The sequence below is a fragment of the Papio anubis genome, chromosome 16, assembly GCF_008728515.1.
Source record: "Papio anubis isolate 15944 chromosome 16, Panubis1.0, whole genome shotgun sequence".
Classification (NCBI taxonomy): domain Eukaryota; kingdom Metazoa; phylum Chordata; class Mammalia; order Primates; family Cercopithecidae; genus Papio; species Papio anubis.
In genome coordinates, this window is record NC_044991.1 from 25,710,599 (window position 1) to 25,737,782 (window position 27,184).

Below are 27,184 nucleotides of genomic sequence, written 5' to 3' on the forward strand. Positions count from 1 at the left end.
GCCCCTGGCAACCACCATTGTACTTTCTGTCTTTATGAATTTGCCTATTCTAAACACCTCATATAAATGAAATTATACATACAGTATTTGTCCTTACATGTGTGCTTATTTCACTTAGCATATTAAGGATCATCCACATTGTAGCATATTGTAGCATTTCCTTCCTTTTGAAGACTGAATAATATTCCATTGTATGGATAGACTACATTTTGTTTATCCATCCATTGATGGACATTTAATTGTTTACACCTTTTGGTTATTATGAATAATGCTGCTTCAAACATTGGTGTACAAATGTCTGCTTTCAATTTTAGGGGGTATACTCTTAGGAGTAGAATTTCAAGATTCTGTGTTTAATTTTTTGAGGAACTCCCATACTGATTTCCACAGTGGATGTGCCATTTTATATTCACAACACCAGCAAGATATAAGGTTCCAATGTCTTCACATCCTCTCCAATAGTAGTTGTGTGTGTGTGTGTGTGTTTTTAATTAATAATAGCCACTCTCATAAGGTATAAGGTTCCAGTGTCTTCACATCCTCTCCAGTAGTTGTTTTGTGTGTGTGTGTGTGTGTGTGTGTGTGTGTGTGTGTGTGTTGTATGTTTAATTAATAGCCACTCTCATGGGTGGGAAGTGCCTTTTACATTTGAACACCATAACAAGCAGTTGTTTTAGTTAAGCCCATGTGGATTTTGGTAGAAATCTGATAGGAAGGCAGGGTGGGATCCACAATTCCAGCCACCCACGGGCAAGTCACAGCACTCCTCCAACCTCAGTTTACTCATCTGTAGAATGGAAGTTGTAATAGGACCTGCCTCTGGGTTGGTAAAGGGATGAAATGAAATAATCCTTGTAAAGCATTTAGTGTAGTGTCTGGCGCATGGTGTGAGCTTAATACACGATAGTTATTTTTATGCTTTGCTTCTGAAAGTGGGCAGGAGATAGTCTTAGCACCTCTACCTTTCAAATCGATGATGGAAAGACAGCTCAGAGGAAAACCTCTGGTATTGAGATGTAAAAAAAGCAGCTGTTTGCACAAACAACATTCACGGGCATAAAAAGGAATTTAAAAATTTACCAACAAGTCCAACCCAGGTCTCCAGCATGTTTTTTTTTTTTTTTTCCATTTGTGCCTGTTCTCTTCCAGACATCCGTCATTTGTATAAACAACCTTTGCTATTGTCATGGCCTTGAATACAAAACAATATATCCTTTTTGCTTCCCCTACCAATTATCCTAAGTGCTTCCACTTCCCTGTGCATACCCCCTTACCTTTGGCTGAGATATGTTCTTTCAAAGTTGCCCTATTATAGCTAAGGCAACCATCTTTTCTGATTCCAAACTCAAGACTTGTTGTGTGATGGGATTTTTGCGCAGGCTGGGAATTGGAGGTCTGCTCTTCCTGCTGACACGTTGCAGCTTTTGTAACATTTCAAATGTTTATGAGTCCTGGGTTGTTTCAACTAGGTGTAATTGCCAGGGGTATATTCTTGCTGTGTTTGGTTAGATAACACTGCAAAGGACATCTTTGTGCATATAACTTTTCTTTTGGATTACTTCCAGAGAATACATTTTTAGAAGTCTGATTACTGAGTTGAAAAGAAGTAAGTGTTTTGCCGGGGTGAGGGGAAAATATTTGATTTGGAGTCAGAAGGCCTGAATTCCAACCCCACCTCTACCCCTCACTAGCAGTGGGAATTTGAACTGGCTGTTTCTGGACCATATTTTTTTTCTCATCTGTAAGAATGGTGGTAATTAATAATTTGAACAGCACAACTTGTTGAGAAGATGAATGAGAGAAGGCACAAGATGCACAGAGTCACTTAGCATGGTGCCTGACTCTTGACGTGGGTCTCAAAAATGTTAGTTGAAAGTGAATATTGCCGAATTGCTTTTACAATTTACATTATCGCAGGACCAGATAAGGAAATCCATTTTCCCACACTCACGTCTACATTGAGTATTACTGTTTTCTTCTCTTAGGTGTTTTTTTGCACACTGGCTTAATGCCTCCTATGGTTCAGACTCCAGATACAGCCATGAACAGGACCCAGGACCCTTCTTGCTAGGAGCTCACCATTTAGTGGAGGAAACAGAGGTAGTCACCAGGTATTCCTCAGTGCTGGGCGAGGGGGAAGCAGGAAGTGAGATATTGCAGCACAGAGGAGCACCTGAATGAGACCCACTCATGGAGCGTTAGAGAAGGCTTCCTGGAGGAGGTGGCATTGAGATTAAGCTAGGTAGTGAGGTAAGGGCAGTGCAGAGGCATGAAGGCGAGAAAGTGTACACTGTGTTTTGTGGCCTGTCTGGGGTTCATTGTGCTGAAGTATGTGGGTGTATGTGACAGACAGACAGATGGGGTGGTGTCAGTCATTAGAATGAAACTGGGGAGACGAAGAGGATCTGGATCCTGTCTGGCCTTTATTCAGAGGGCAGCAAGGAGACACGGGGGTGTTGAGCAGGGGAACGACATTCTGGCGCTTGCACGTTGGAGACACCCCTGGCTACTACTAGGTGAATGGATCGGAGGAGGCCACAGCTGAGGCAGGATTGTCAGTGAGGAGGCTGATTTTATTTTATTTTATTTTATTTTATTTTATTTTATTTTATTTTATTTTTTTGTTTTGTTTTGAGACGGAGTCTCGCTCTGTCACCCAGGCTGGAGTGCAGTGGCCGGATCTCAGCTCACTGCAAGCTCCGCCTCCGGGGTTTACGCCATTCTCCTGCCTCAGCTTCCCGAGTAGCTGGGACTACAGGCGCCCGCCACCTCGCCCGGCTAGTTTTTTTGTATTTTTTTAGTAGAGACGGGGTTTCACCGTGTTAGCCAGGATAGTCTTGATCTCCTGACCTCGTGATCCGCCTGTCTCGGCCTCCCAAAGTGCTGGGATTACAGGCTTGAGCCACCGCGCCCGGCCAACTCTTTTATTTTTAAGACAAGGTCTGGCTTTGTTACCCAGGCCGGAGTGCTGTGATGTGATCTTGGCTCACTGTAACCTCAGCCTCCCAGGCTCAGAGAATCCTTAGCCTCCTGAGTAGCTGGGACTACAGGCACGCACCACCACACCTGGCTAATTTTTGTATTTTTCAGTAGAGATGGGTTTTTGCCATGTTGCCCAGGCTGGTCTCCTTGGCTCAAGTGATCCTCCCACCTCGGCCTCCCAAAGTGCTGGGATTATAGGCATGAGCCATTGCGCCTGGCCAGAGGCTGATTTTAAATATCCCTTCTCTGTGAAATCTTCCCTGGCTAGACCTTCTCACATTCCCTCTTTTTTTGTCACTTATGTAACATTCTGGAGCTTGTCCTTACCTTGTTTTTTTTTTTGTTTTTTGTTTTTTGTTTTTGTCCTTTTTTTCATCTTCGTAAATCACCATTCCATGGGAGCAGGGTTTTTAATTTGTTTTGTTCACTGCTGTGTCCCCAGCGCCTGGCCCAGCGCCTGGCCCAGAGCCTGGTACATAGATGCTTGATAACTGTGTATTGGAAGGAAGGAAGGAAGGAAGGAAAGGCCACAGTCATGGGGACAGAGACAAGAGGATGTACATACTCCAGTGATACTTGACATTTTGACCGGGCCCTTTCTGGAGGACAGACCTCCTGTGCACAGCAGCCCTTCTCTGGGAGGACATCAGCGTGCACTTTGCCAATGCGTTCCTGGCTCTTTTCTTGGCTCACTGCACAGGATGGATTTGCAGATTTGGGGGCTAAGGTCACATTCTGGAAGATGCTGGAAGGTGTCAGGACCAGCCCACGCCCCTCGCCACATGGTGGCATTCCCAGGAAGTGGCAGCCAGAGACTGAATAAATGACTGATAAGCTCTCTGATCGAATTTTAGGGCGTAATTATGAAAGATCTTCAACAGCTGTTAGAATGAATCAACGCCTCTGAATCTGGGAGAAAAGCTGCCAAACTGTTTGGTTTTGAATGGAAGTGCTTTTCTTCCCTTCTCTCTTGTGAATCGCTCAGATTTCCCCAGGAGGCTTCAAGCTCCATGGCTGCGTCCTCAGCACCAAGCACAGAACCTGGCGCTTGGGAGGCAGGCAGTGAGAGTTGGCGGAAGTAGGGTCAGAAGGCTGGACAAATGAATGCTTTCGAATGACTCCTGTTGAATTTCAGCACCTGTTGCTCTTGGGTGGCTCCCTTCTCAAACAAATGATTTTTTTCCTGCACGAAATGGCAGAAGATGGGGATTTTGCACTTTGCAAATTAAGCTTGGGGAGATCAAGCTTGTGGAGTTGGCAGGTTCAGCAACAGTAGAGAAACACTCATTGCTAGTCCACTTCCTGGGGTCAGACTGATGTCCCCTCTCTCACAGTCCTACCACAGCGTCCTGACCTCCCCAGATGGATGCCTTGTTTTCCATCTGTTCAACGTGCTGCCCTCCATGATAATTTACATACATATGAAACTAGAGGTGGCTCAGACTTGGTTTCCCTTCTTTCTCTGGGGAGGTCTTGTTGACTTGGCTTTGGTCATAATGCTCAGCTAATACACTGTTTAAAAAAAGAGGCAGGGTGGCCGGGTGTGGTGGCTCACGTCTCTAATCCCAGCACTTAGGAGGCCGAGGCAGGTGGATCACGAGGTCAGGAGATCAAGACCATCTTGGCTAACATAGTGAAACCCTGTCTCTACTAAAAATACAAAAAATTAGCCAGGTGTGGTGGTGTGCACCTGTAATCCCAGCTGCTGGGGAAGCTGAGGCAGGAGAATCGTTTGAACCTGGGAGGCAGAGGTTGCAGTGAGCCGAGATCGCGCCATTGCCCTCTAGCCTGGGTGACACACCGAGACTCTGTCTGTAAATAAATAAATAGCCAGGTGTGGTGGTGGATGCCTGTAATCCCAGCTTCTCAGAGGCTAAGGCACGAGAATCACTTGAACCTGGAAGGCGGACTTTGCAGTGAGCTAAGATTGTACCACTGGACTCCAGCCTGGGCTACAAAGTGAGACTCTGTCTTAAAAAAAAAATAAATAAATAAATAATAAATAATAGTGAACATGTCCACCCCAAGAATAAATAGCATCTAGCCTCTTTGTGAGTGGGCTTCACAAATGTTTTCGAAGAGGCTAACATCTCTTAAATCAAGTGTAACATATGCGATTTAAAAGAAAGCTTTAAAGCATACAGTTAAATTGGTTTCCTTGTATTTTACAGCAGGTTAATGAAAACCTGAGAATCATGGGTTTCTAGGTTTGGCTAGGACTTTAAAATATTACGGAGCCATCTACTATGGTGGTTTAAAAACTCCTTTTACTAGGCTGGGCATGGTGGCTCAATCCCAGCACTTTGGAAGGCCGAGGCAGGAGGATCATGAAGTCAGGATTTCAAGACCAGCCTGGCCAACATAGTGAAACCCTGTCTGTACTAAAAATACAAAAATTAGCCAGGTCTGGTGGCATGCGCCTGTAGTCCCAGCTACTCAGGAGGCTGAGGGGAGAGAATTGCTTGAACCTGGGAGCCAGAGGTTGCAGTAAGGCTGAGACCACGCCATTGCACTCCAGCCTGGGTGGCAGAGTGAGACTCCATTTCAAAAAGAAAAACAGGCTGGGCCCAGTGGCTCACACCTGTAATCCCAGCACTTTGGGAGGCCGAGGTGGGTGGATCACAAGGTCAGGAGATCGAGACCATCCTGGCTAACACGGTGAAACCCCGTCTCTACTAAATATACAAAAAATTAGCTGGGCGAGGTGGCGGGCGCCTGTAGTCCCAGCTATTCGGGAGGCTGAGGCAGGAGAATGGCATGAACCCGGGCGGCAGAGCTTACAGTGAGCTGAGATCACGCCATTGCTCTCCAGCCTGGGCAACAGAGCAAGACTCCGTCTCAAAAAAAAAGCAAAAATAAAAACCCAACCAAACAAACAAAAAGCAAACCCCAAACAACTCCTTTTACTTTTCTTTGTTCATTGATTTATTACTTCATTCACTGACTCATTTGTGCAACTGTATTTACATACCAGGCATCTGCTAGGCATTTGCAATGGTAACTTGAGAGGCAGTTCAAGACACAAAGCAGATGACGGGTCACAGAGGCACTGTTTGGTGTAGAGGAGTGTGGACCAAGGGACTTACTTTATCTTATCCTTCCCCTTTTGTTTCCATGCAGTATAGTCACTGAGGTGGGTTCAAGGTTCCCAAAGTGGGGTGACATTTGTGTACCATTGATCCTAATTCAGCAAATGGTTGCTCTTGGTGACTCTTTTCCCAGGAAAATCCATGCAGAGAAGCATTCATTCATTCCACATTTGGGCAGGTGAGCTGGCGTGACAGTGTGAGGTTAATGTGGATGCAGCAGGTGCCTGCCCTCAGGGTGGAGCTCCTCTGTGTGACTCAGTGAAACTGATAGAGGTCTCTGGGTGAGGGTTGGTGGACTGAGCCTCTGGCTTGTGAAACTGATAGGGGTCTCTGGGTGAGGGTTGGTGGACTGAGCCTCTGGCTGAACGCTTCACAGCTCTTTGGTTCTGTCATTCAGTAGCCACAGCCACAGCTAGAGTAACTCATCTTATGTCCCAGATTGCTTAGAGTCATTTGGCATGGGAATCATGGTACCTGGACGGACTTATTTAGCATCTTAGAGAGTGGGCAGCAGGGGCAGAAGAATAATTCTTCATTCATTTACTTAGTAACTCAACAATGATTTATTTCTCTATTCAATAATCAGGTACCTGGTACTTTTATGTGCCAGGCTGCTGTGCTAGCCACTAGGGATTTGGGGTGTCCTCTGGGGGACTTACCATTGAATGGGAGAAGCTGATGTGAAGGATGATGTCCTATTGAATGCAACAGTGCAGCTATGCTGAGTCCTGCCAAGCCTCTGAGTATATGTGGTGCTCTGTGAACAGGTAGCAGGGGGTTGCACCGGCTTGAAGGGAGACAGAGATGTGTGAACTGTGGTCTGAGGGGTGGACTTGTGTCTATGTATGAGCAAGACAGTTGTCCCAGAGAACAGGCATAGCATGTGCAAAGGCCCCGAGGAGGCATTTGGAGGGCTTCAAAGAGGTACAATGTCCAAACACTGCTGATGAGCAGAAGCAGGTACCAAGTGACTCAGCACCTTGAATGCTCAGCAGCTACCTCCTTTAAGTCAAGCGAGTTGTCCAGAACCACCAGTTCCAATTCTAGGCAATCAGTCCTCCTATTTGCCCCCACATCCCGCATTTAAAAAGTGACATTTGTTACCCAGTTGTAATTGCTGTGTGTGTGTGTGTGTTTCTTACAGAAGACTGTGAGTTGCATGGTTGCTGGGGATAGTTCATGCTCATCTTTGTACACACCGTAGGTGCTCAATAAACGTATCAGAGGACAGGGAAGATTGTTATTGAGCACGTACTGTGGGCTCAGCACTATTTATGCACACGTACATATAAGGCTACAAAATCGAAAAGCCAAAAGGAGCATACGTTTTACAAGCTGGAGTAGATGCCAGCGGATGCATTTGGAGCTTTTGAAAGCTTTTGTGCCGTCTGTTCCCATACTGCCAGAAATCCGGAACTGAGGCTGTCATCCTGTGTCTCCGTAGACCTGCTGAAACTCAGCCTGCTGGGACGAGTCTGCTTTCCCCCCTCCTGTTTCTACCATGGAAGTGTGTGGACAGCCCCATTCACGATGACATGTGACACCACTGGCTTTCCCCGGCAGTCACACCCCCTGACCCAGGGCCTGCCAGCTTCGGTAAGTGGGGCCCATGCTTGACCGAAGCTTGAGGGCTGGAGTGTCCAGGGACGTGGAGAGCGCCTGTGGGTTCTGCCAGAAAATTTTCTCTCTGTCCTTTGAATCCTGTCATTGTTCCGTGTCTCATGTGCTGGCTCTTACGTATGTATCCCCGATCAGGGTTTCCAGAGGTCACAAGGGCTGGCCCTAAAGGCCAATGGCCCTGATTCTGGGTGGGATTCTGGAGCCTTAGAACTCTGGTGGGGATCTTTGTGGATGGAAATTTTCCAATTCTCAGATCCTTCATATCTGGCCCTCCGTTCTACCTCTAACCGTGTCTAGACAGTGTTCTCCAGTTTGGGGAGATGGAATCTGTTAGCACCATCGAGCGTGTAAGGAAGAGAAAATATCAAAATCTGTCTGCCTTTCTTTCCTGGAGGCTGCTGAGTGAGTCAGAGCCGGGGGAGCAGTGTGGGGCCCCAAGGAAGGGAAGTGGAGAGGCTTGTATTTAACTAAAATACCTTCTACTTTTTTAGTCCATCTAGGTGGGGGCTGGCTGGGGGCAGTTTCACAGGGAAGAAAACACTGGCATGAAGAGAGCCTGAGGGATCGAGAGCAGCAACTTACCTGGCACTTTTTAAGACCAGAAAGGAATAAAAAATAATTTTTAAAAAGACAGAGCTGAGGCCGGGCCTGGTGGCTCACACCTGTAATCCCAGCACTTTGGGAGGCCGAGGTGGGCAGATCACCTGAGGTCAGGAGTTTGAGACCAACCTGACCAACATGGAGAAACCCTATCTCTACTAAAAGTACAAAATTAACTGGGGGTGGTGGCGCATGCCTGTAATCCCAGCTACTTAGGAGGCTGAGGCAGGAGAATGGCTGGAACCTGGGAAGAGGAGGTTGCTGTGAGCTGAGATCGCACCATTGCACTCCAGCCTAGGCAACAAGAGTGCAACTCGGTCTCCAAAAAAAAAAAAAAAAAAAAAAATACAGAGCTAAGTGGGTAGTGGACTTGAGGTTAGGTTTCAGCCGGGTGACTGTAGGCAAGTCTGGTGACCTCTCTGGGCCCTTTCCCTTCATCTCCATGAGGGAGATAACGATGATGCCTTCATTCCTGCCTTTCGGGGTTGCTGGAGGATTAATGAGAGAGGAAGGCCGCTGCTTTGAGAAAACAGATCTCATAGCAGCGTGAACAAGAGGCTTATGCCCCAAGCTGCTGCAAAATGGGGTCTCCTAATTGTACCCACTAAATAGGGTTGTGAGGAGGATGAGATTTATAAAACACAAGAAGCATGTCACATAGCTCGAGATCTCACTCACAGGAAGCCCTCACAGTTGGACGTTTCTCTTTTTATTAAGAATATGAAGGCAGTCAGCATAAAATGTGTGTTCAACAGAAAAGAACCACAAGCAAACAAATAACAAAAGCAGGTTGAGTGAGAAAAATGAGAATGGCTTCTTTTTATGGCATCTGGAAGGGTGGGAGAGGGGAAAGAAAAGGAACTAAGGGACGATTGGGTGGGGTTGGTGCCTAGGGCATGGGTTCTAAGGTCACTAACCAGCTTTATGCTCCCAGGCACTCCCGAGCTACGAGCTGCGTTGCTGTGTGACCTGCAGCAGGTCACTTGCCTTCTCTGTGCTAGGTGCTTAGCATATACTTGTGATTAGGATCACCTGGGATGTGGGCAGGCTCTGCAGTGGGAAAACAGGGTAACAGGAGTGAGGGAATGTGAGGACGCTCCCACTGAGGCCTATTCAGGGAGGAGCATGTGTGGTGTGAGTTTGGTGTCAAACCTGGTTTTAAATCCTGGCTTCGCGTCTTGCTTCCTGGGTGACTCCAGACCAGTTAGTTGGCCTCTCTGAGCTGGTTTCCTTATCTGAATAGCAGAGGTCACTGCTGTTTGCCGTAAGTGCTGGCCTCTAGATGAGCTGAGTCGGGAAAGCCCTCCAGCGAGTGTTGATGCTTTTTCCACACCCTTAGAGCTGGAACAAACTTCAGGGATGGACGTTTAGTCCACTCCCCTTGTCCAGAGCTCAGAGACTGGGAGAGGCAGGTCCAAGCCTGCCTGATGAGGTCAGCGGAGGGCTGTCGTAACAGAATCTGGGGCTCAGGACTCTGTCCCATTTCTCTAAACCATTCTGCTTCAACCCAGACGCTGACTGTTTTCCAAACTTACTTTTTTGTTTGTTTTGTTTAGCAATTGCTTCTCCATTCTCGATGTTCCTAACCCCCATGGGTCCACAACCATAACCATGGCCACGCGGGTCGAGGTGGGCTCCATAACGCCCTTGACGGCCGTGCCAGGCCTGGGTGAGATTGGCAAGGAGGAGACCCTGACGAGGACCTACTTCCTCCAGGCCGGCGAAGCCTCTGGGGCTCCTCCAGCCCGGATCTTGGAAGCAAAGAGCCCCCTGCGGAGCCCGGCCCGCTTACTCCCTCTGCCAAGGCTCGCCCCCAAACCCTTCTCGAAGGAGCAGGACGTGAAATCTCCTGTCCCATCTCTGCGGCCCATTTCAACTGGACCTTCTTCCTCTGGGGGGCTCTCTGAGGAGCCAGCAGCAAAGGATCTGGACAAGAGGATGCCTGGCTTGGTGGGGCAGGAGGTGGGCAGTGGGGAGGGCCCGAGGACGGGCTCGCCCCTCTTCAACAAGGCTGTGTTCCCGCGGCCCAGCCCCAACACCATGATTCTCTTCGAAACCACCAAAAGCGGCCCCACTGTGGGGAAGGCGGTCCGTGAGGGGGCCGAGGAGGCCAAGCCGGGTGTGTCTGGCTCCCGGCCTGAGGTGGCCGCCAAGCCCGCCTTGCTCACCCGAAAGCCTGCGGGGACCCTTCCCCGGTCAGGCCCCCTGTCTCAGGACACAAAGTCACCTGTACCCCAGGAGGAGGCAGGCCAAGACCAGCCTCCCTTAAAGGCCAGCAGTGTGGAGGACACGGCACGCCCCGTTGTGGAGCCCAGGCCTCGCCTGAAGAGGAGGCCCGTGTCTGCCATTTTCACGGAGTCCATTCAGTCTCAGAAGCCAGGCCCTGGCGCAGCAGCCACCGTGGGCAAAGTGCCCCCCACCCCTCCCGAGAAGACGTGGGTGAGGAAGCCCAGGCCCTTGTCCATGGACCTCACGGCCCGGTTTGAGAACAAAGAGGCCTTGCTGAGGAAGGTGGCCGATGAAGGAAGTGGAGCCCCAGCAGGGGACATGGCTGGGCTAGAGGGGCCCACAGCAGCGTCCAAGCTGGACAGGGAGTGTTTGGTCAAGGCGGAGGCTCCTCTTCATGATCCTGATTCGGACTTCCTAGAGGTGGCCAAGAAAATCCATGAACAGAAGGAGAAGATGCTTTCGAAGCCAGAGACGGGCGGCCCCAGAGCCCTGGGGGGCTCAGCCAGGGTCACCCCCAGCAATGACCAGAGTTCCCGGGAAGAAAGGGCCAAGCTGGACCCAGAGCCAGAGAAGGCTGCTGAGTCCCCCTCGCCCAGGCTGGGAAGGGGCCTAGAACTTGCTGAGGTTAAGAGCAGAGTGGCGGATGGGGAGGCCCCGGCAGGGGGAGAGTGGGCCTCTAGGAGGAGCGTCAGGAAGTGCATCAACCTGTTTCGGGAGGACAGCACCTTGGCCTTGGCAGTGGGGTCTGAACCCCGCCTGGCCACCCCCGCGTCCCCACTGGTGGCACCAGAGCCGGAGAAAGGGGTTGTCAGCGTCCAGGAGCGGATCAGAGGCTGGACTGCCGAGAGCTCCGAGGCCAAGCCCGAGGTCAGGAGGAGGACGTTCCAGGCTCGGCCACTGTCGGCGGATTTGACCAAATTGTAAGTAGGCACATCCTACGCCCCTCCCTCAGCCGCCCACCCACAGGCCCTGAGGAGAAGGGAACCAGGCTCCGTGCTGGGCACCTGTTGCCCCCCTCAGTTTACCCATAGCCCAAGAGGAGGTCGTGGCAGGGTCCATTTCTCAGATGAGGAAGGTGTGGCACGGAGAGGCAGTGCAGCTTCCTTCTGGGTATGGCCAGCTGGTGGGCCTGGAGCTGTTTTCATGGCTTTTCTCAGCTTCAGATGTGCTGTGTGATTGAACTGGCTGGTGTGTGCCCATTTCACGGAGGCAGGGCAGAAGGGTGAAATACTGTGAGGAGGTGGGAGCTGGATGGCATTCCGGCTCAGCCTGTCTCCATAGCTAAGCCTTTCTTCCCTGAAGGCAGAGAGAGAACACTTCAGACTGGGCCTAAGCCTCTATGAGTGGCCCAGAAAATAAACTCAGAGGAGTCAAGGTAACTTGGGCAAGTCAGTTGGTTAATACTGATATTCTTTTTTTTTGAGATGGAGTCTCGCTCTGTTGCCCAGGTTGGAGTGCAGTGGTGCGACCTCCACTCGCTGCAGCCTCTGCCTCCCGGGTTCAAGCAGTTCTTCTGCCTCAGACTCCCAAGTAGCTGGTATTATAGGTGCCCGCCACCACGCCCAGCTAATTTTTGTATTTCTAGTAGAGATGGGGTTTTACCAGGTAGGCCAGGCTGGTCTCAAACTCCTGACCTGAGGTGATCCGCCCACCTCGGCCTCCCAAAGTGCTGGGATTACAGGCGTGAGCCACTGTGCCCGGCCTAATACTGATATTCTAAGTCAGTTGGTTAATGCTGATCTTCCGAGTCATTTGGTTAATAATGATATTCTAAGTCAGTTGGTTAATACCAATATACTAAGTCAGTTGGCTAATAATGATATTCTACATCAGTTGGTTAATAATGATATTCTAAGTTGGTTGGTTAATACCGATATTCTACATCAGTTGGTTAATATCGATATTCTAAGTCAGTTGGTTAATAATTATATTCTAAGTCAGTTGGTTAATAATGATATTCTAGGCTGGGTGCGGTGGCTCATGCCTGTAATCCCAGCACTTTAGGAGGCCGAGGTGGGTGGGTCATGAGGTCAGGAGTTCGAGACCAGCCTGGCCAACATGGTGAAACTCCATCTCTACTAAAAATACAAAAATTAGCTGGGCATGGTGGCACACATCTGTAATCCCAGCTACTCAGGAGGCTAAGGCAGGAGAATCACTTTAACCTGGGAGGCAGAGGATGCAGTGAGCCGAGATCACACCACTCCAGCCTGGACAACAGAGCAAGACACCATCACACTCACAAAAAAAGAAAGATATTCTAAGTCAGTTGGTTAATAATGACATTCTAAACTTGGCCCACTTCCCACAAGTGGCCACAACAGAGAGATGCCACTGGGCATGATCGACTGGCTCTTAATGGCATGCATGCCACTGACATACTGTGTCCAGGGTGGAGCTTGCAAAGGCAGGATCTCTGGGCAGACTGCCCTCCCTGCCCTGGGAACCAGGACAGCCAGCCAAGCCAAAGCTAGAGCACTGGCTCTCAGTGCTTTAGAATAACCCAGAAAAAATACCAGTGCCTGGGCCCCACCCCTAGAGATTCCGATTCACTTGATTTGGGGAGGGTCTCATATTTTGGTAGTTTTTATTTTATTTTTTATTTTTATTTATTTATTTATTTTTGAGATGGAGTTGCTCTGTCGCCCAGGCTGGAGTCCAATGTCACGATCTCAGCTCACTGCAACCTCTGCCTCCCGGGTTCAAGCAATTCTCCTGCCTCAGCCTCCCGAGTAGCTGGGATTACAGGGGCAGGCCACCACACCCAGCTAATTTTTGTATTTTTAGTAGAAACGGGGTTTCACCATGTTAGGCTGTTCTCGAACTCCTGACCTTGTGATCCACCCGCCTTGGCCTCCCAAAGTGCTGCGATTACAGGGGTGAGCCACCGCACCCGGCCCACACTTTGGTAGTTTTTAAAAGCTTCCAAGTCGATCTTATGTGCAGCCAGGCCTGACAACCCCTGAGTTAAGATATCAGAGAAGGACACCTATGCCAGGGTCCTAATATGCTTCCTCTCACTGTGTCATCGAAGAGCCTTGGAGAGGCTGTGTGGTTATCTGTCAGATGGGGAAACTGAGGCTTTGAGTTTAGACACAACTCTTCTCAGCCTCACATATCCTAGGAGGCAGACCCTGGGTTGCTGAGAGTAGGTTAGGTTTAAGTGGTTTCGTTTCTCTCCCTTTCCTTTTCTTCAAAGTCCCCAGCTCTGAACTAAACACGTGCTACATCTTCAGGTATTTACACCAGAGAGCTCTCCCGGGATGGAAAGCTTCTAGCTCCACCCCCTCTTCCCTTTTTAAGGTGGGGAAAACGAGGCCCAGAGAGGGCCCTGGTGATCCAGAGAGGCAGAGACAGACCTCGGCCCCCACACATTCCTTGACATCCCACTACCCTTCAGTCTGGGGGCTGCTCTGAGGCGGGGCTGCTCTTTTACCTGGCATTGCTAACAACAGCCATTCATTATCCCTCCTGGGGCATCTCCGCTCTTCCCTAAACGCCCTCACATAGCTATTAGGGCCTTGAGCAGCCTCTTATCTGCCCCATAAAAGGGATGGGGAGGTGTTAATTATCACCGTTTTATAGATGAAGAAACAGAGGCTTAGGTGAGGTCACACAAGCCTAACCCGGGCTCCCCCAGTGAAGAGGCAGTAGAGCTGGGACTGGCACCTGGGTGTCTTCCCCCAGCCTAGGGCTCCTTCCACCCTGGTAATGCTGTGTTTAAGGTAGGCTCTCCCCACTGGGCAGTTCTCCTTTTGGTAAGGGGAAAGGAAATGTCCTTTCTTAAGGTTACTTGGCCTGGGCTCCTGAGCTGGTGTGTGGGCTGGGGGGAGTAACAGCTTCCAGCTCCGTAAAGGTAACTCAGATCTCTGCACCAGGTTTTCAAGTTCAGCTTCAAGCAACGAAGTGAAATATGAGAAGAGTGCCGAGCTGAGCGGCGAGTTTCCTAAGGAACCGAGAGAAAAGGTAAGGAGTGGCTATGTGGCACATCTCTCATTAACCAGCAGGCAGTTATAGCTGCGGGGGAGCCTCCATGATCTTCTAGACCCCGGGAAGACTCAGAAACGTGTCATGCACACGATAAAACATTTTTTCTTCTAATGTTGGGACTATGAAGTCCCTTCTGGCATGAAGAGTGGTGACTCCCTACTCCCAGGTGTTAAATGCTGTTTACAAATGTATCAGGCGTTTTTTTCTTTGCAAATAGGCAGAGGGGCACGTCTTTCTTATATAGGAGTGCCTGCCTTATTAAAATACTAAAATTTAGGTTTAAGATGTTAATAGAAACTCCTTCAAGGTCCTTCATAATGGTTCTTCCTGCCTTCCCCCTACTTCCCACCTAGCCATAGAAGGAAGAAGTAGGTGGCTGGGCACATTGGCTCACATCTGTAATCCCAGCACTTTGGGAGGCTGAGGTGTGGTGGGAGGATTGCTTGAGCCCACAAGTTTGAGACCAGCCTGGGCAACATAGTGAGACTCTTATCTCTAAAAGAAAAAAATTTTATTTTGAAATTAGCCAGATGTGGTTGTGTATACCTTATAGTTCTAGTTACTCCAGAGGCTGAGGCAGGAGGATGGCTTGAGTCCAGGACTTTGAGGCTGCAGTGAGCCATGATCACACCACTGCACTCCAGCCTGGGCGACAGAGTGAGACCTGTCTCTAAAAAAATAAAAATATAGGCCGGGCGCGGTGGCTCACACCTGTAATCCCAGCACTTTGGGAGGCCAAGGTGGGTGGATCACAAGGTCAGGAGATCAAGACCATCCTGGCTAACACAGTGAAACCCCGTCTCTACTAAAAACACAAAAAAATTAGCTGGGCATGGTGGTGGGCACCTGTAGTCCCAGCTACTTGGGAGGCTGAGGCAGGAGAATGGCGTGAACCCAGGAGGCGGAGCTTGCAGTGAGCCGAGATTGTGCCACTGAACTCCAGCCTGGGCGGCAGAGCGAGACTCTGTCTCATAAAAAATAAAATAAAATAAAAAATAAAAAATAAAAAAAATATAAATATAAATTAAGACAAAAAGAAAGAAGTAGGTTACCAGCAATTAAATTGCTTAAAAAGTATTTTTATTTCATTTTAATAAGAGAAAACTCATAAAATTAACTGCTAGCTATAATGGTTGATGCTTTCTGCAGAGTCTTAGTTTTTTTGAAAAAACAGCTTTAATTGAGATACAGTTGACATACAGGAAAGAGCACAGATTTAAAACATTCAGCTTGGTGAGTTTCCGTATGTGTGTACACCTGTGAAACCACCGTCACAGTCAAAATAGCAAACATCTCCATCACATGCAAAAGGTTCCTCATGCCACTTTGTTTGGTTTTTTTTTTTTTTGGAAATGGAGTTTTGCCCTTGTCACCCAGGCTAGAGTGCAGTGGCACGATCTTGGCTCACAGCAACGTCCGCCTCCCAAGTTCAAGTGATTCTCCTGCCTCAGCCTCCCTAGTAGCTGGGATTACAGGCATCCACTACCACGCCTGGCGAATTTTTGTATTTTTAGTAGAGATGGGGTTTCACTATGTTGGCCAGGCTGGTTTCGAACTCCTGACCTCAAGTTGTCCACCCACCTTGGCCTCCCAAAGTGCTGGGATTACAAGTGTGAACCACCATGCCCGGCTGCAACTTTGTAATCTCTCCCATCCCCTGGTCTTCCCAGCCCATCACAGGTCTGCTTCCTGTCCGTGTAGATTAGTTTGCATTTTCTAGACTTGAATATAAATGGAATCAGTCCTCTTTTATTTTGCCCTTGCTTCTTCACTCAGGGTAGTTATGTTGAGATCATTCATGGTGTAGCATGTATCAGTAGTTCATTCCTTTCTGTTGCTGACTGGTATTCTATTGTGTGAGTAGACCACAATTTGTTTATCTATTCATCTTTTGATGGACAATTAGGTTGTTACCAGTTTGGGGCAATTACCAGTGAAGCTGCTGTGAACATTTGTGGACAAGGCTTCGTAAGAACTTCTATTTCTTTTCTTTTTTTCTTTTTCATTTATTTATTTTTTTATTTTTGAGACGGAGTCTCGCTCCGTTGCCCAGGCTGGAGTGCACTGGTGCAATCTCGGCTCACAGCAACATCCGCCTCCCAGGTTCAAGTGATTCTCCTGCCTCAGCTTCCTGAGTAACTGGGACTACAGGCGCCCGCCACCACGCCCAGCTAATTTTTTGTATTTTTAATAGAGACAGGGTTTCACTGTGTTAGCCAGGATGGTCTTAATCTCCTGACCTCGTGATGCGCCTGCCTCGGCCTCCCAAAGTGCTGGGATTACAGGCATGAGCCACCGTGCCTGGCCTTTTTTTAAAAATTTTTGAGACAGAGTCTCACTCTGTTGCCTGAGATGGTACAGTCACATGATCTCGGCCCACTGCAACCTCTGCCTCCTGGGTTCAAGTAATTCTCATGCCTCAGCCTCCTGAGTAGCTGGGACTACAGGCACGTGCCTCTATGCCCATTTAATTTTTTGTATTTTTAGTAGAGATGGGGTTTCACCATGTTGGCCAGGCCAGTCTTGAACTCCTGACCTCAGATGATCTGCCTGCCTTGACCTCCCAAAGTGCTGGGATTATAGGCGTGAGCCACGGCATCCGGCCAGGACTTCTGTTTTCTTTTCTCTTGGTTAAACATTTAGGAGTAGAATGGCTGGATCATATGGTAGATGCATGTTTTATGTTTTAAGACACCTCTGTGGAGTTTTAAAAATAATACCAGTGCTTGATTTCGAGCTTGTACCCATCTCAGTAAATCACCAACAAAAGTGGGCTGGCTTTGAATGGCGGTTTGCCCTGCAACTTCTATTGTTGCATTTTCTGAATCATTTCTTTGAAAATGATTAGGGGGGGATCCAATTTAAGTAATTAAAGCTCCTTATATTTGTATTAAAATGCTGTAGTGACAGTAGCGGCAAGGGCAAAAAGGCTGTGTGTAGTGAGAGTGGCAAAATGCTGATTGTCATTAAATTGGGAGGGGTGGGTTGGGCAAGTTCATTATTTTCTCTGTAATTTTGTGTATGTTTGAAACTTTAAAGAAGGGAATAGTTAAGAAAGAAACACTTGCTTTACATGTGATGAGATTTTATCTCTGTAAGTAGACTTTGTATGTGTGTGTATGTGGGTGTGTTTATTGTAGTAAAATACACATAACAAACTGGACGCGGTGGCTCATGCCTATAATCCCAGAACGTTAGGAGGCCAAGGTGGGAAGATTGCTTGAGGCCAGGAGTTTGAGGCTGCAGTGAGCTCTGATTACGCCACTGCACTCCAACCTGGGCAACAGAGCGAGATGCTATCTTTATTGTATTTATTTATTTATTTATTTTGAGATAGAGTTTTGCTCTTGTTGCCCAGGCTGGAGTGTAATGGCACGATCTCGGCTCACTGCAACCTCTGCGTCCTGGCTTCAAGCAATTCTCCTGCCTCAGCCTCCTGAGTAGCTGGGATTGCAGGCATGTACCACCACCCCCAGATAATTTTGTATTTTTAGTAGAGACGGGGTTTCTCCATGTTGGTCAGGCTGGTCTTGAACTCCTGACCTCAGGTGATCTGCCCGCCTTGGCCTCCAAAAGTGCTAGGATTACAGGCATGAGCCACCGTGCCTGGTTGAAATCCTGTCTTTAAAAAGAAAAAAAGTACACATAGCACAAAATATACTATTTTAACGTTTTGTTTTTTTGTTTTTTTGTTTTTGTTTTTTTTTGAGACGGAGTCTCGCTCTGTCGCCCAGGCTGGAGTGCAGTGGTGCGATCTCGGCTCACTGCAAGCTCCGCCTCCCAGGTTCACGCCATTCTCCTGCCTCAGCCTTTCGAGTAGCTGGGACTACAGGCGCCCGCCACCACGCCCGGCTAATTTTTTGTATTTTTCAGTAGAGACGGGGTTTCACTGTGTTAGCCAGGATGGTCTCGATCTCCTGACCTTGTGATCTGCCCGCCTCGGCCTCCCAAAGTGCTGGGATTACAGGCATGAGCCACCGCGCCCGGCTATTTTAACTATTTTTAAAGAAAAATAATGAATTTGTGAAATTTACAAAATTTACAAAGTTTCAAAAATTCACAGTCTTTCTAATATATATATAAATAATACAAAGAGTTCTGAAAGGCTCTTAAAGGATCATAACCCATTGGTAATAGCTGTTATCCAGGAACGGGGACTGGTATTTGAACAAGGGAACAAAAATATTTTGAACTTTGGCTGGGCGTGGTGGCTCACACCTGTAATCCCAGCACTTTGGGAGGCCAAGGCGGGGTGGTTTACCTGAGGTTGGGAGTTCGAGACCAGCCTGACCAACATGGAGAAATGCCGTCTCTACTAAAAATACAAAAAAAATTAGCCAGGTGTGGTGGCGCATGCCTGTAATCCTAGCTACTCGGGAGGCTGAGGCAGGAGAATCACTTGAACCTGGGAGGCAGAGATTGTGGTGAACCAAGATCGCGCCATTGCACTCTTGCACTCCAACCTGAGTGACAAGAGCAAAACTCCATCTCAAAAAAAAAAAAAAGAATTGAACTTTGTATTGTTTGGATTCCTTTACAATCAGAATTGATTCATATATTGTTTATGTAAAATGTACATATTAAAATATAAACAGGCTGGGTGCGGTGGCTCGTGTTTGTAATCCCAGCACTTTCGGAGGCTGAAGCGGGTGGATCACTCGAAGCCAGGAGTTCAAGACCAGTCTGGCCAACATGGTGAAACGCCATCACTACTAAAAACACACAAAAATTGGCTGGGTGTGGTGGTGCATGCCTGCACTCTCAGTTACTCGGGAGGCTGAGGCAGAAGAATCGCTTGAACCTGGGAGGTGGAGGTTGCAGTGAGCCACGATCGTGCCATTGCACTCCAGCCTGGGTGAAAGAGCGAGACTCCATCTCAAAAAAAAAAATGTGTATATATGTGTGTGTGTGTATATATATATGTGTGTGTGTGTGTATATATATATACGTATATATTTAAACAAAGGTTTACAGTCAGTGTTTTTAGAGCACTTCACTGGCATTCCATCGTCTACAGTAGGGGTTAGCAAACTGTGCCCCTGCCCTTATTATAACTATTTTAAAGTGCACAACTGACTGGCATTAAAGATGTTTTCAGTGTTGTGTAAGCATCACCACTATCTAGTTCCAGAATCTTCTGTCACCTCAAGTGGAAACCTTGTGTCCTCATCACCCATTCCCAGGCATCCACTAATCTACTTTCTGTCTCTATGGATTAACCTATGATGTGTGTGTGTGTATATATATATATTTTTATATATATATATACTTTTATATTTATATGTGCTGTATATAAATGGAGTCTTGTAACATGTAGCTTTTTGACTGGCTTCTTTTGCTTAGCATAATATTTTCAAAATTCATCCACGATGTAGCATGAATCAGTATTTAATTCTTTTTATTTATTTTTTTAGACGGAGGCTCGCTCTGTTGCCCAGGCTGGAGTGCAGTGCCACAACCTCGGCTCACTGCAATCTCCGCCCTCCAGGTTCAAGCAATTCTCTTGCCTCAGCCTCCCAAGTTGCTGGGACTACAGGCGTGTGCCACCACACCTGGCTAGTATTTTTAGTAGAGACGGGGTTTCACCATGCTGACCAGGCTGGTCTCGAATTCCTGAGCTTAGGTGATCCGCCCGCCTCGGCCTCCCAAACTGCTAGGATCACAGGTTTGAGCCACCGCACCCGGCCTTTAATTCCTTTTAAAAGATTTTGTGTTTTTTTTTTTTTTGTATAGATGAGGTCTCACTATTTTGCCCAGGCTGGTCTGGGACTCCTGGACTTAAGCGATCCTCCCATCTCAGCTTCCCGAAGTACTGGGATTACAGGCATGAGCCACCACACCTGGCGGGATCTGCCTCTTTCTATGGTAACCAATGCCTGTGCACTAGTCCGTCGTTTGGAGATAATTGAAATTTAGCCAATGCCCTTCCAATGCGCATTCAGGTTGTTTCTGTGTTCTTTTGCTTACACCAATGGTACTGTCCCAGCTTTCTTGTTCGTGTAGACTTGTGCATGTGGGCAAAGAGTCCTGGGAGGAACTTGGCCGGATGAAAGGAAATGAGTATTTTAACATCAGGATAGATACACTGCATTGCCCAAAGTCGGGTTCATTTATATTCTCTCCAACAGTGTCTGAGTGTCCATTTCCCCACATCCTCGCCCACACTGGGTGTGTTTATTCTTTTCGATTTTATGGTATTTCATTGTTTTAATTATACAAGTAGCCCTTTCAGTCACTCCACTTTTTCCTTTCCATCTCGAATCCTTTAACATTGAGGTGTTTCTTTCTCTTTTTGTTTCTTTCCAGCAAAAGGAGGGGCATGGTTTGGATGGAAGCCCCTGGAAGCCTGGGACACTCCGGGAGAAGTCCAGGCAGACGGAGCGGAAGGTTAGCTCTAACCAAGACCCGGACAGCTGCCGCGGTGGAAGCTCAGTGGAGGCGCCGTGCCCTTCTGACGTCACTCCAGAAGATGATCGGAGCTTCCAGACTGTGTGGGCCACAGTGTTTGAGCACCATGTGGAGAGACACACAGTGGCTGACCAGTCTGGACATTGTCTCTCCACCACACCCCCTGGTGACACGGCCAATGCCCGTGTCTCAGAACCCAGGCCGAGGCCTGAGATGGGCTCTTGGCTGGGCAGGGACCCGCCAAGGCCTGAGATGGGCTCTTGGCTGGGCAGGGACCCACCAGACATGACAAAACTCAAGAAAGAGAATGCCAAAGGGTTTGACAATCCCGAGATGGAGAAATTGGGACGAGCTGCCCTTTTGAGTGGTGAACTGAGACCGTTTCACACGCCTCTCCGGGAAAAATATCCTTTGGCTGAGAACCGCAATAATAACACCTTCCTCAAACACTGCGAAAATCCTCCCCCATCGCAGAGGATTGAGCCCAGGTATGACATTGTGCATGCAGTGGGGGAGCGTGTGCACAGCGAGGCCGTCTCACCGGCACCGGAGGAGAAAGCGGTCACACTCCGCAGCCGCAGGTCTTGGCTCTCACTGAAAGACAGGCAGCTGTCCCAGGAGGTCACCACTGCTGACCTGGAGTGTAGTTTGGAAGGTCAGGCAGGGTCCGTCCAAAGGGCCAGTTTGATTTGGGAAGCTCGAGGCATGCCTGAGGCTAGTGGGCCGAAGTCTGGGGGCAATTGCCTGTCGCCCAAATGGACAGGCGGGGCGGTGGTGAGCTCGCACAAAGCCACCATGGGGGTCAGTGAAGAGCACTGTGCTCCCGGGGCCACCTCTGTCCGGGCTGTCAAGGCTGCCGTCTGGGAAAGCCAGCATGAGGGGCCAGAAGGGGCCAGAAGCAAGCCAGGAGAAGGAGCAAGGGGCCCACCCCAGGGATGCCCCCTAGATCCTCCTTCCAGACCTGCGAATGAGCCTTCTGACTCCCAAGCACGAACACATCCAGATGCATTTGCTGTGCAGAAAGGGCCCTTCATTGTAGCTGCCAGGGAGGGTGATCCAAGGCCGGCCCAGGTGCCACAGCTTGCAGTCAAAATGCGGAAAGCCAGCCCCACGGACCAGAGAATGGACAGATGGCGGCGGCGGACTTTACCCCCTAACGTGAAGTTTGATACATTCAGTTCTCTCGTCCCAGAGGACTCTCCACATGTGGGGCACAGACGAACAGATTATGTGAGCCCCACAGCCAGTGCCTTAAGAAAACCTCAACTATCCCACTACATGGTGGAGACCCAGGAGGTTACCCCAGGCGCTTCACGGGATCAGACCTCCCCAGCAGTGAAGCAAGGGTCACCTGTGGAACCCAAGGCGACATTTTTTGCAGTCACCTATCAGATTCCCAGTACTCAAAAGGCAAAGGGTGTGGTTCTGTCAGGGGCTGAAAACTTGCTGGAACATTCTAGAAAAATCACTCCACCCCCATCTCCTCATTCTTTAACATCTACTTTGGTTTCTCTTGGTCATGAAGAGGCATTGGAGATGGCAGGCAGTAAAAACTGGACGAAGGGACGAGAGCATGAAAATGCAAGCATTTTAAAAACTCTGAAGCCAACAGACCGTCTATCATCTCTTGGGGCCAGGAGTCTGGAGCCTTTCACTGGAAGAATCATTGATGTGGATGCCTTATGGAGTCATCGGGGATCAGAAGATGGCCCTCGTCCTCAAAACGACTGGAAGGAAAGTGCGAACAAGATTTCCCCCAGCGGTGAAGCTCCCCAAACCACCCCGACTCTGAGGAGTCGCCCAAAAGATCTCCCTGTGAGAAGGAAGACTGATGTGATCAGTGAGACGTTCCCAGGTAAAATCAGAGACGGGTACAGATCCAGCGTTCTTGACATTGATGCCCTGATGGCGGAGTACCAGGAGCTGTCGCTCAAAGTCCCTGGGGAGGCTCAGGAGAGGAGGAGGAGTCCCACAGCAGAGGCCAGTACATTGCCTCGGGAGAGGCCTGTTCAGCCAGGTGGGGTGGAGCAGAGAAGGAGGAGCCTGAAGGAGGTGCCCGATACCGGGGGTCTCTGGAAACCGGCCAGCTCTGCCGAAATAAACCACAGTTTCACTCCTGGCTTAGGCAAGCAGCCAGCAGAGACCTCAGAGACAGCCATGGGCACCAAATCTAGTCCTCCCTTCTGGGCTCTGCCACCCTCGGCTCCTTCTGAAAAGTATCCAGGGAGGGGCTCTCCTATCTTTGTGGATCCCAGGAAAAAAACCTTGGGGTTCGCTGAGGATGACAGAAAGGCCTTTGCCAGTAAATATCACGTTGCAAAGTGTCAGAATTACCTGGCTGAATCAAAGCCCGCTGCTCGGGAGGATCCAGGCAGTGGGGTCAGAGTGTCACCCAAATCGCCCCCCACTGACCAGAAGAAAGGGACCCCAAGGAAATCCTCTGGGCGGGGAGAGGGCAGTGTGGCCCAGTGGGTTGACCACCCACGTGACTGTGGACGGGCGCCGCTGGATATCAAGAGGACCTACTCAGAGAAGGGGCCCCCTGCCAACATCCGAGAGGGCCTGTCCATCATGCATGAAGCCAGAGAGAGGAGGCGAGAGCAGCCCAAAGGGAGGCCCAGCCTTACTGGAGAGAATTTGGAGGCCAAAATGGGACCCTGTTGGTGGGAGTCAGGGACTGGAGATAGCTACAAGGTAAGTACCAAGGCTCTTTTTAATTTTGTCAAACGTGGATTAAACATCTAGCCTAGGGGGCTGAAATTCAGATTTTGTGTGGCCCACACGGGTACATAAATGAGTGGAGTCAGGCTGGGTGTGAGGCGCCAAGGAGGGGTGTGGATTGCGGCAGATGGAGAGCTCTTGCCCTCTCTGAACTGGGAACTGCTGCTTGGTCCTACCTGGATCTCTTGTTTGTTTGTTTGTTTGAAACAAAGAGTCTTGCTCAGTTGCCCAGGCTGGAGTGCAGTGGCACGATCATGGCTCACTGCAGCCATAATCTCCTGGGCTGAAGCCATCCTTCTGCCTCAGCTTCCCAAATAGCTGGGATGACAGGCATGCGCCACCATGCTTGGCTAATTTTTTATTTTTTGTAGAGACAGGGTTTTGCCACGTTGCCCAGGCTGGTCTCAAACTCCTGGGCTCAAGTGATCCTCTTGCCTTGGCCTTCCAAAGTGCTGGGATTACAGGCGTGTGCCACCACGCCTAGCCCAGCTGGTTCTTCACAGGCAGGACTGTTGGCCTTGAGATGGCAAACCTCATTTATCAAGAGAATCTGAAAATATAGAGTTTTATGTGTAATCCCATTAGGAAATGAGGCGGCCTTTTTTTCTTTTGAGACGGAGTCTCGCTCTGTCGCCCAGGCTGGAGTGTGGTGGCGCAATCTTGGCTCACTGCAAGCTCTGCCTCCCGGGTTCACACCGTTCTCCTGCCTCAGCCTCACGCCCGGCTGATTTTTTTTTTTTTTTTGTATTTTTAGTAGAGACAGGGTTTCACCGTGTTAGCCAGAATGGTCTCAATCTCTTGACCTCGTGATCCACCCGCCTCGGCCTCCCAAAGTGCTGGGATTACAGGCACGAGCTGCTGCGCCCGGCCGAGGAGGACTTATTTTTAAAAATGCTCTTCAGCCCAAACAAGACTTGTCTGCTAGCCCCATACAGCCCACGGGCCACCTGTTTTACACTTCTGTCCTACAATGACAATAATGATAGATATTAATGGTAGCTTTATTGTGCTTCTGCTGTATAGTAGCCTGTTGTATCCTGTTCATTATTATCATTATTGTTATTTGTTTATTTCTTTTGAGATAGAGTCTCGCTCTGTTGCCCAGGCTGGAGTGCAGTGGTGTGATCTCAGCTCACTGCAAGCTCCGCCTCCCGGGTTCACGCCATTCTCCCGCCTCAGGCTCCTGAGTAGCTGGGACTACAGGTGCCCACCACCACGCCCGGCTAATTTTTTGTGTTTTTAGTAGAGACAGGGTTTCACCGTGTTAGCCAGGATGGTCTCAATATCCTGACCTTGTGATCCGCCCACCTCGGCCTCCCAAAGTGCTGGGATTACAGGCGTGAGCTACCGCGCCCGGCCTCCTGTTCATTATCGTATCCCCAGAATCCAGCATCATGCTTGACATACTGTGAATGTCCAAGAAATATTTGTTGAATGAGTGAACAACTGATCGTAGTGAGGTTTTGGGTTCCAACAGAAGCAGACCCTTGTATTTTTTTTTTTTTTCTTTTTTTTTTGAGATGCAGTCTCACACTGTCACCTGGCTGGAATACAATGGTGCGATCTCAGCTCACTGCAACCTCCGCCTCCCGGCTTCAAGTGATTCTCCTGCCTCAGCCTTCCAAGTAGCTGGGATTACAGGAGCCCGCCACCACACCCGGCTAGTTTTTTGTTTTTGTTTTTTTGTTTTTTTTAAGTAGAGATGGGATTTCATTATTTTGGCCAGGCTGGTCTTGAACTCCTGACCTCGTGATCTGCCTGCCTTGGCCTCCCAAAGTGCTGAGATTACAGGCGTGAGCCTCCGCGCCCAGCCTGTAAGCACGTTTTAAGGGGGTGATCCCAGGAAGAACCATCAGGGGAGAGAAGAAGTGAGGCAGGTGCTACAGGGGCCATGGTGGGCCACTGAGGATCAGTCTCACTGGGGACCCCTGGGAGGCAGCCTGGAACACCTCTGAAGTTGTGGTGTCCAGGGGTCAAGGGACCTGCAGTATGTATTTTCCAATCCCTCTGTCCTTGCCTGAGGCTGTTTGTGGGGTCATGAACATTCAGACCTTTCCATCCTGGCTAGCACCGTGCTCAGCAGAAGAAAGAAAATCCGGCTTCCTTTGTTCAGTGAGGAACAGAAGGAGAGAGAAGGATGGATGGCAGAGTGGGGGGTGGGGAGGAAAGGAGGAAGGGATCACTTTAATTGCAAGTACACCCTTTTTGGGGTACATAAGCAGAACAGCTGTGAAGAAACCCTCACCCAAATAAGCCACTTTGTTTCTAACACACACACAAATTCAAATCTACCCAAATATCGATCAGTGAGGCTCTAGGGTGTTGGCAGGGGGCCCCTTCTCTTGATCTTTGGCATATACTTGAGTGTTGGGCAGAGTGCTGACACTACCTACTGCTGGTGTGATCATCTTCCTGTATAGATGGAGAAAAAAACAAAACAAAAAAACAGAGGCTCAGAGAGGTGAAGTAACTTGTCTCAGGTCACACAGCAGTAAGTGGCAAAACTGGTATTTGAACCAAAATCTGGCCTATTACTCAACAGGTAGTGGGCCATGTTCTACGAGACCATTCTGGTGAAGAACCATGAAGGTGGGGAAGAAATCTGAGGCACAGGGACCACCCTTTGGAAGCTTCTGCTCTCTGTGGGGAGATGGGGCACTGTGATCTAAGACTGGGGAGTGATGGGGTGCAGAGGGAGGCACTGGAGAGGAGGCCCAAGGTGTCCTGGAGGGAGGTACTGGTCTCAGCCCAAGCTTGAGGGATGGCCATGCGTTTGGGTGGGCTGATGAGAGGAGGTGAGGGTATTCTCAGCAGGACACAGCATGGACAAAGGTTTGGAGGTGGGAAAAGCATAGGATGTTGTGGGGGACATGTGGAAACTGACTTAGCACCGCCCTGTGCGATGTGGCAGCAGCAAATCAGGCCCCAGATTCCACCTTTGCCACTTGCAGACTGAGTGATGCAGGGTAAAACCTTTCACCTCCCTGCACCTGAGTTTTCTTGTGTGTAAAAGGGACTAGGTGGCCAGTCTGGACGTGGATGCTGCAGAAAGGAAACACTGGGATACTGTCAGTAGCGATCATGCAGTGAGGATTTGTCTCCAGTTTAGAGTGGGTAAGTGGTGGAGTTAGGCTTTGAACCCATGTGTGTTCCCAAGAGGCCAAGCTCTCTTAACCACGCTCAGGATCATGCAGACTTGGCGTCTCAGTCTCCACGCTGCTACTTGCCTGCTGTGTGTAAAGCAGCCTCTTGGCCTCTCCTAGCCTGAGTTTCCCCACCAGAGTTAACAGGGATTCCTGCCCCAAAGCACTGTTACTAGACTGAATTGAAATAAAGCACCCAGCTTGGGCCACCCCCATGTGCTTCCTGAGAAGGCTTTCACCTGTGCCTACCCGCAGGCTAATATCGTGGCAACAGTGGCAGAAGGAAGAGGCCGTGGAAATGCGACACTTTATCTGTTTGCCAGCACCTTGCTCAGGGCTTGCCGGTGGTGAGGGAGTTGGGATGTTGTGGAGGGGGGATCCTGGGCTCAGCTCTGTCCCGCA

General features: G+C 49.2%; 1 protein-coding gene and 1 long non-coding RNA gene across 3 annotated transcripts in view; one reads left to right on the forward strand and one right to left on the reverse strand.

Moving 5' to 3' along the window:
* KIAA1671 (KIAA1671 ortholog) overlaps positions 1-27,184 on the forward strand; it is a 252,553-nt gene that overhangs the window by 69,076 nt on the left and 156,293 nt on the right. The window contains exons 2-5 of one of the 2 annotated variants that reach the window (XM_009216959.3): positions 7,516-7,667; positions 9,848-11,440; positions 14,399-14,486; positions 20,817-23,612. In XM_009216959.3, coding sequence (XP_009215223.2) covers positions 9,903-11,440; positions 14,399-14,486; positions 20,817-23,612 — 4,422 coding nt within the window. In that variant the 5' untranslated portion in view covers positions 7,516-7,667; positions 9,848-9,902. Of the gene's footprint in view, positions 1-5,833; positions 7,668-9,847; positions 11,441-14,398; positions 14,487-20,816; positions 23,613-27,184 lie in introns of those variants that run through there. The other variant, XM_017945179.3, reaches the window with a different exon arrangement.
* LOC116270751 lies at positions 9,087-9,535 on the reverse strand. Its single transcript, XR_004178936.1, has 3 exons — positions 9,444-9,535; positions 9,209-9,341; positions 9,087-9,120 (listed from the first exon to the last, which is right to left on the reverse strand). It is a non-coding gene; the product is annotated as an uncharacterized LOC116270751 (long non-coding RNA).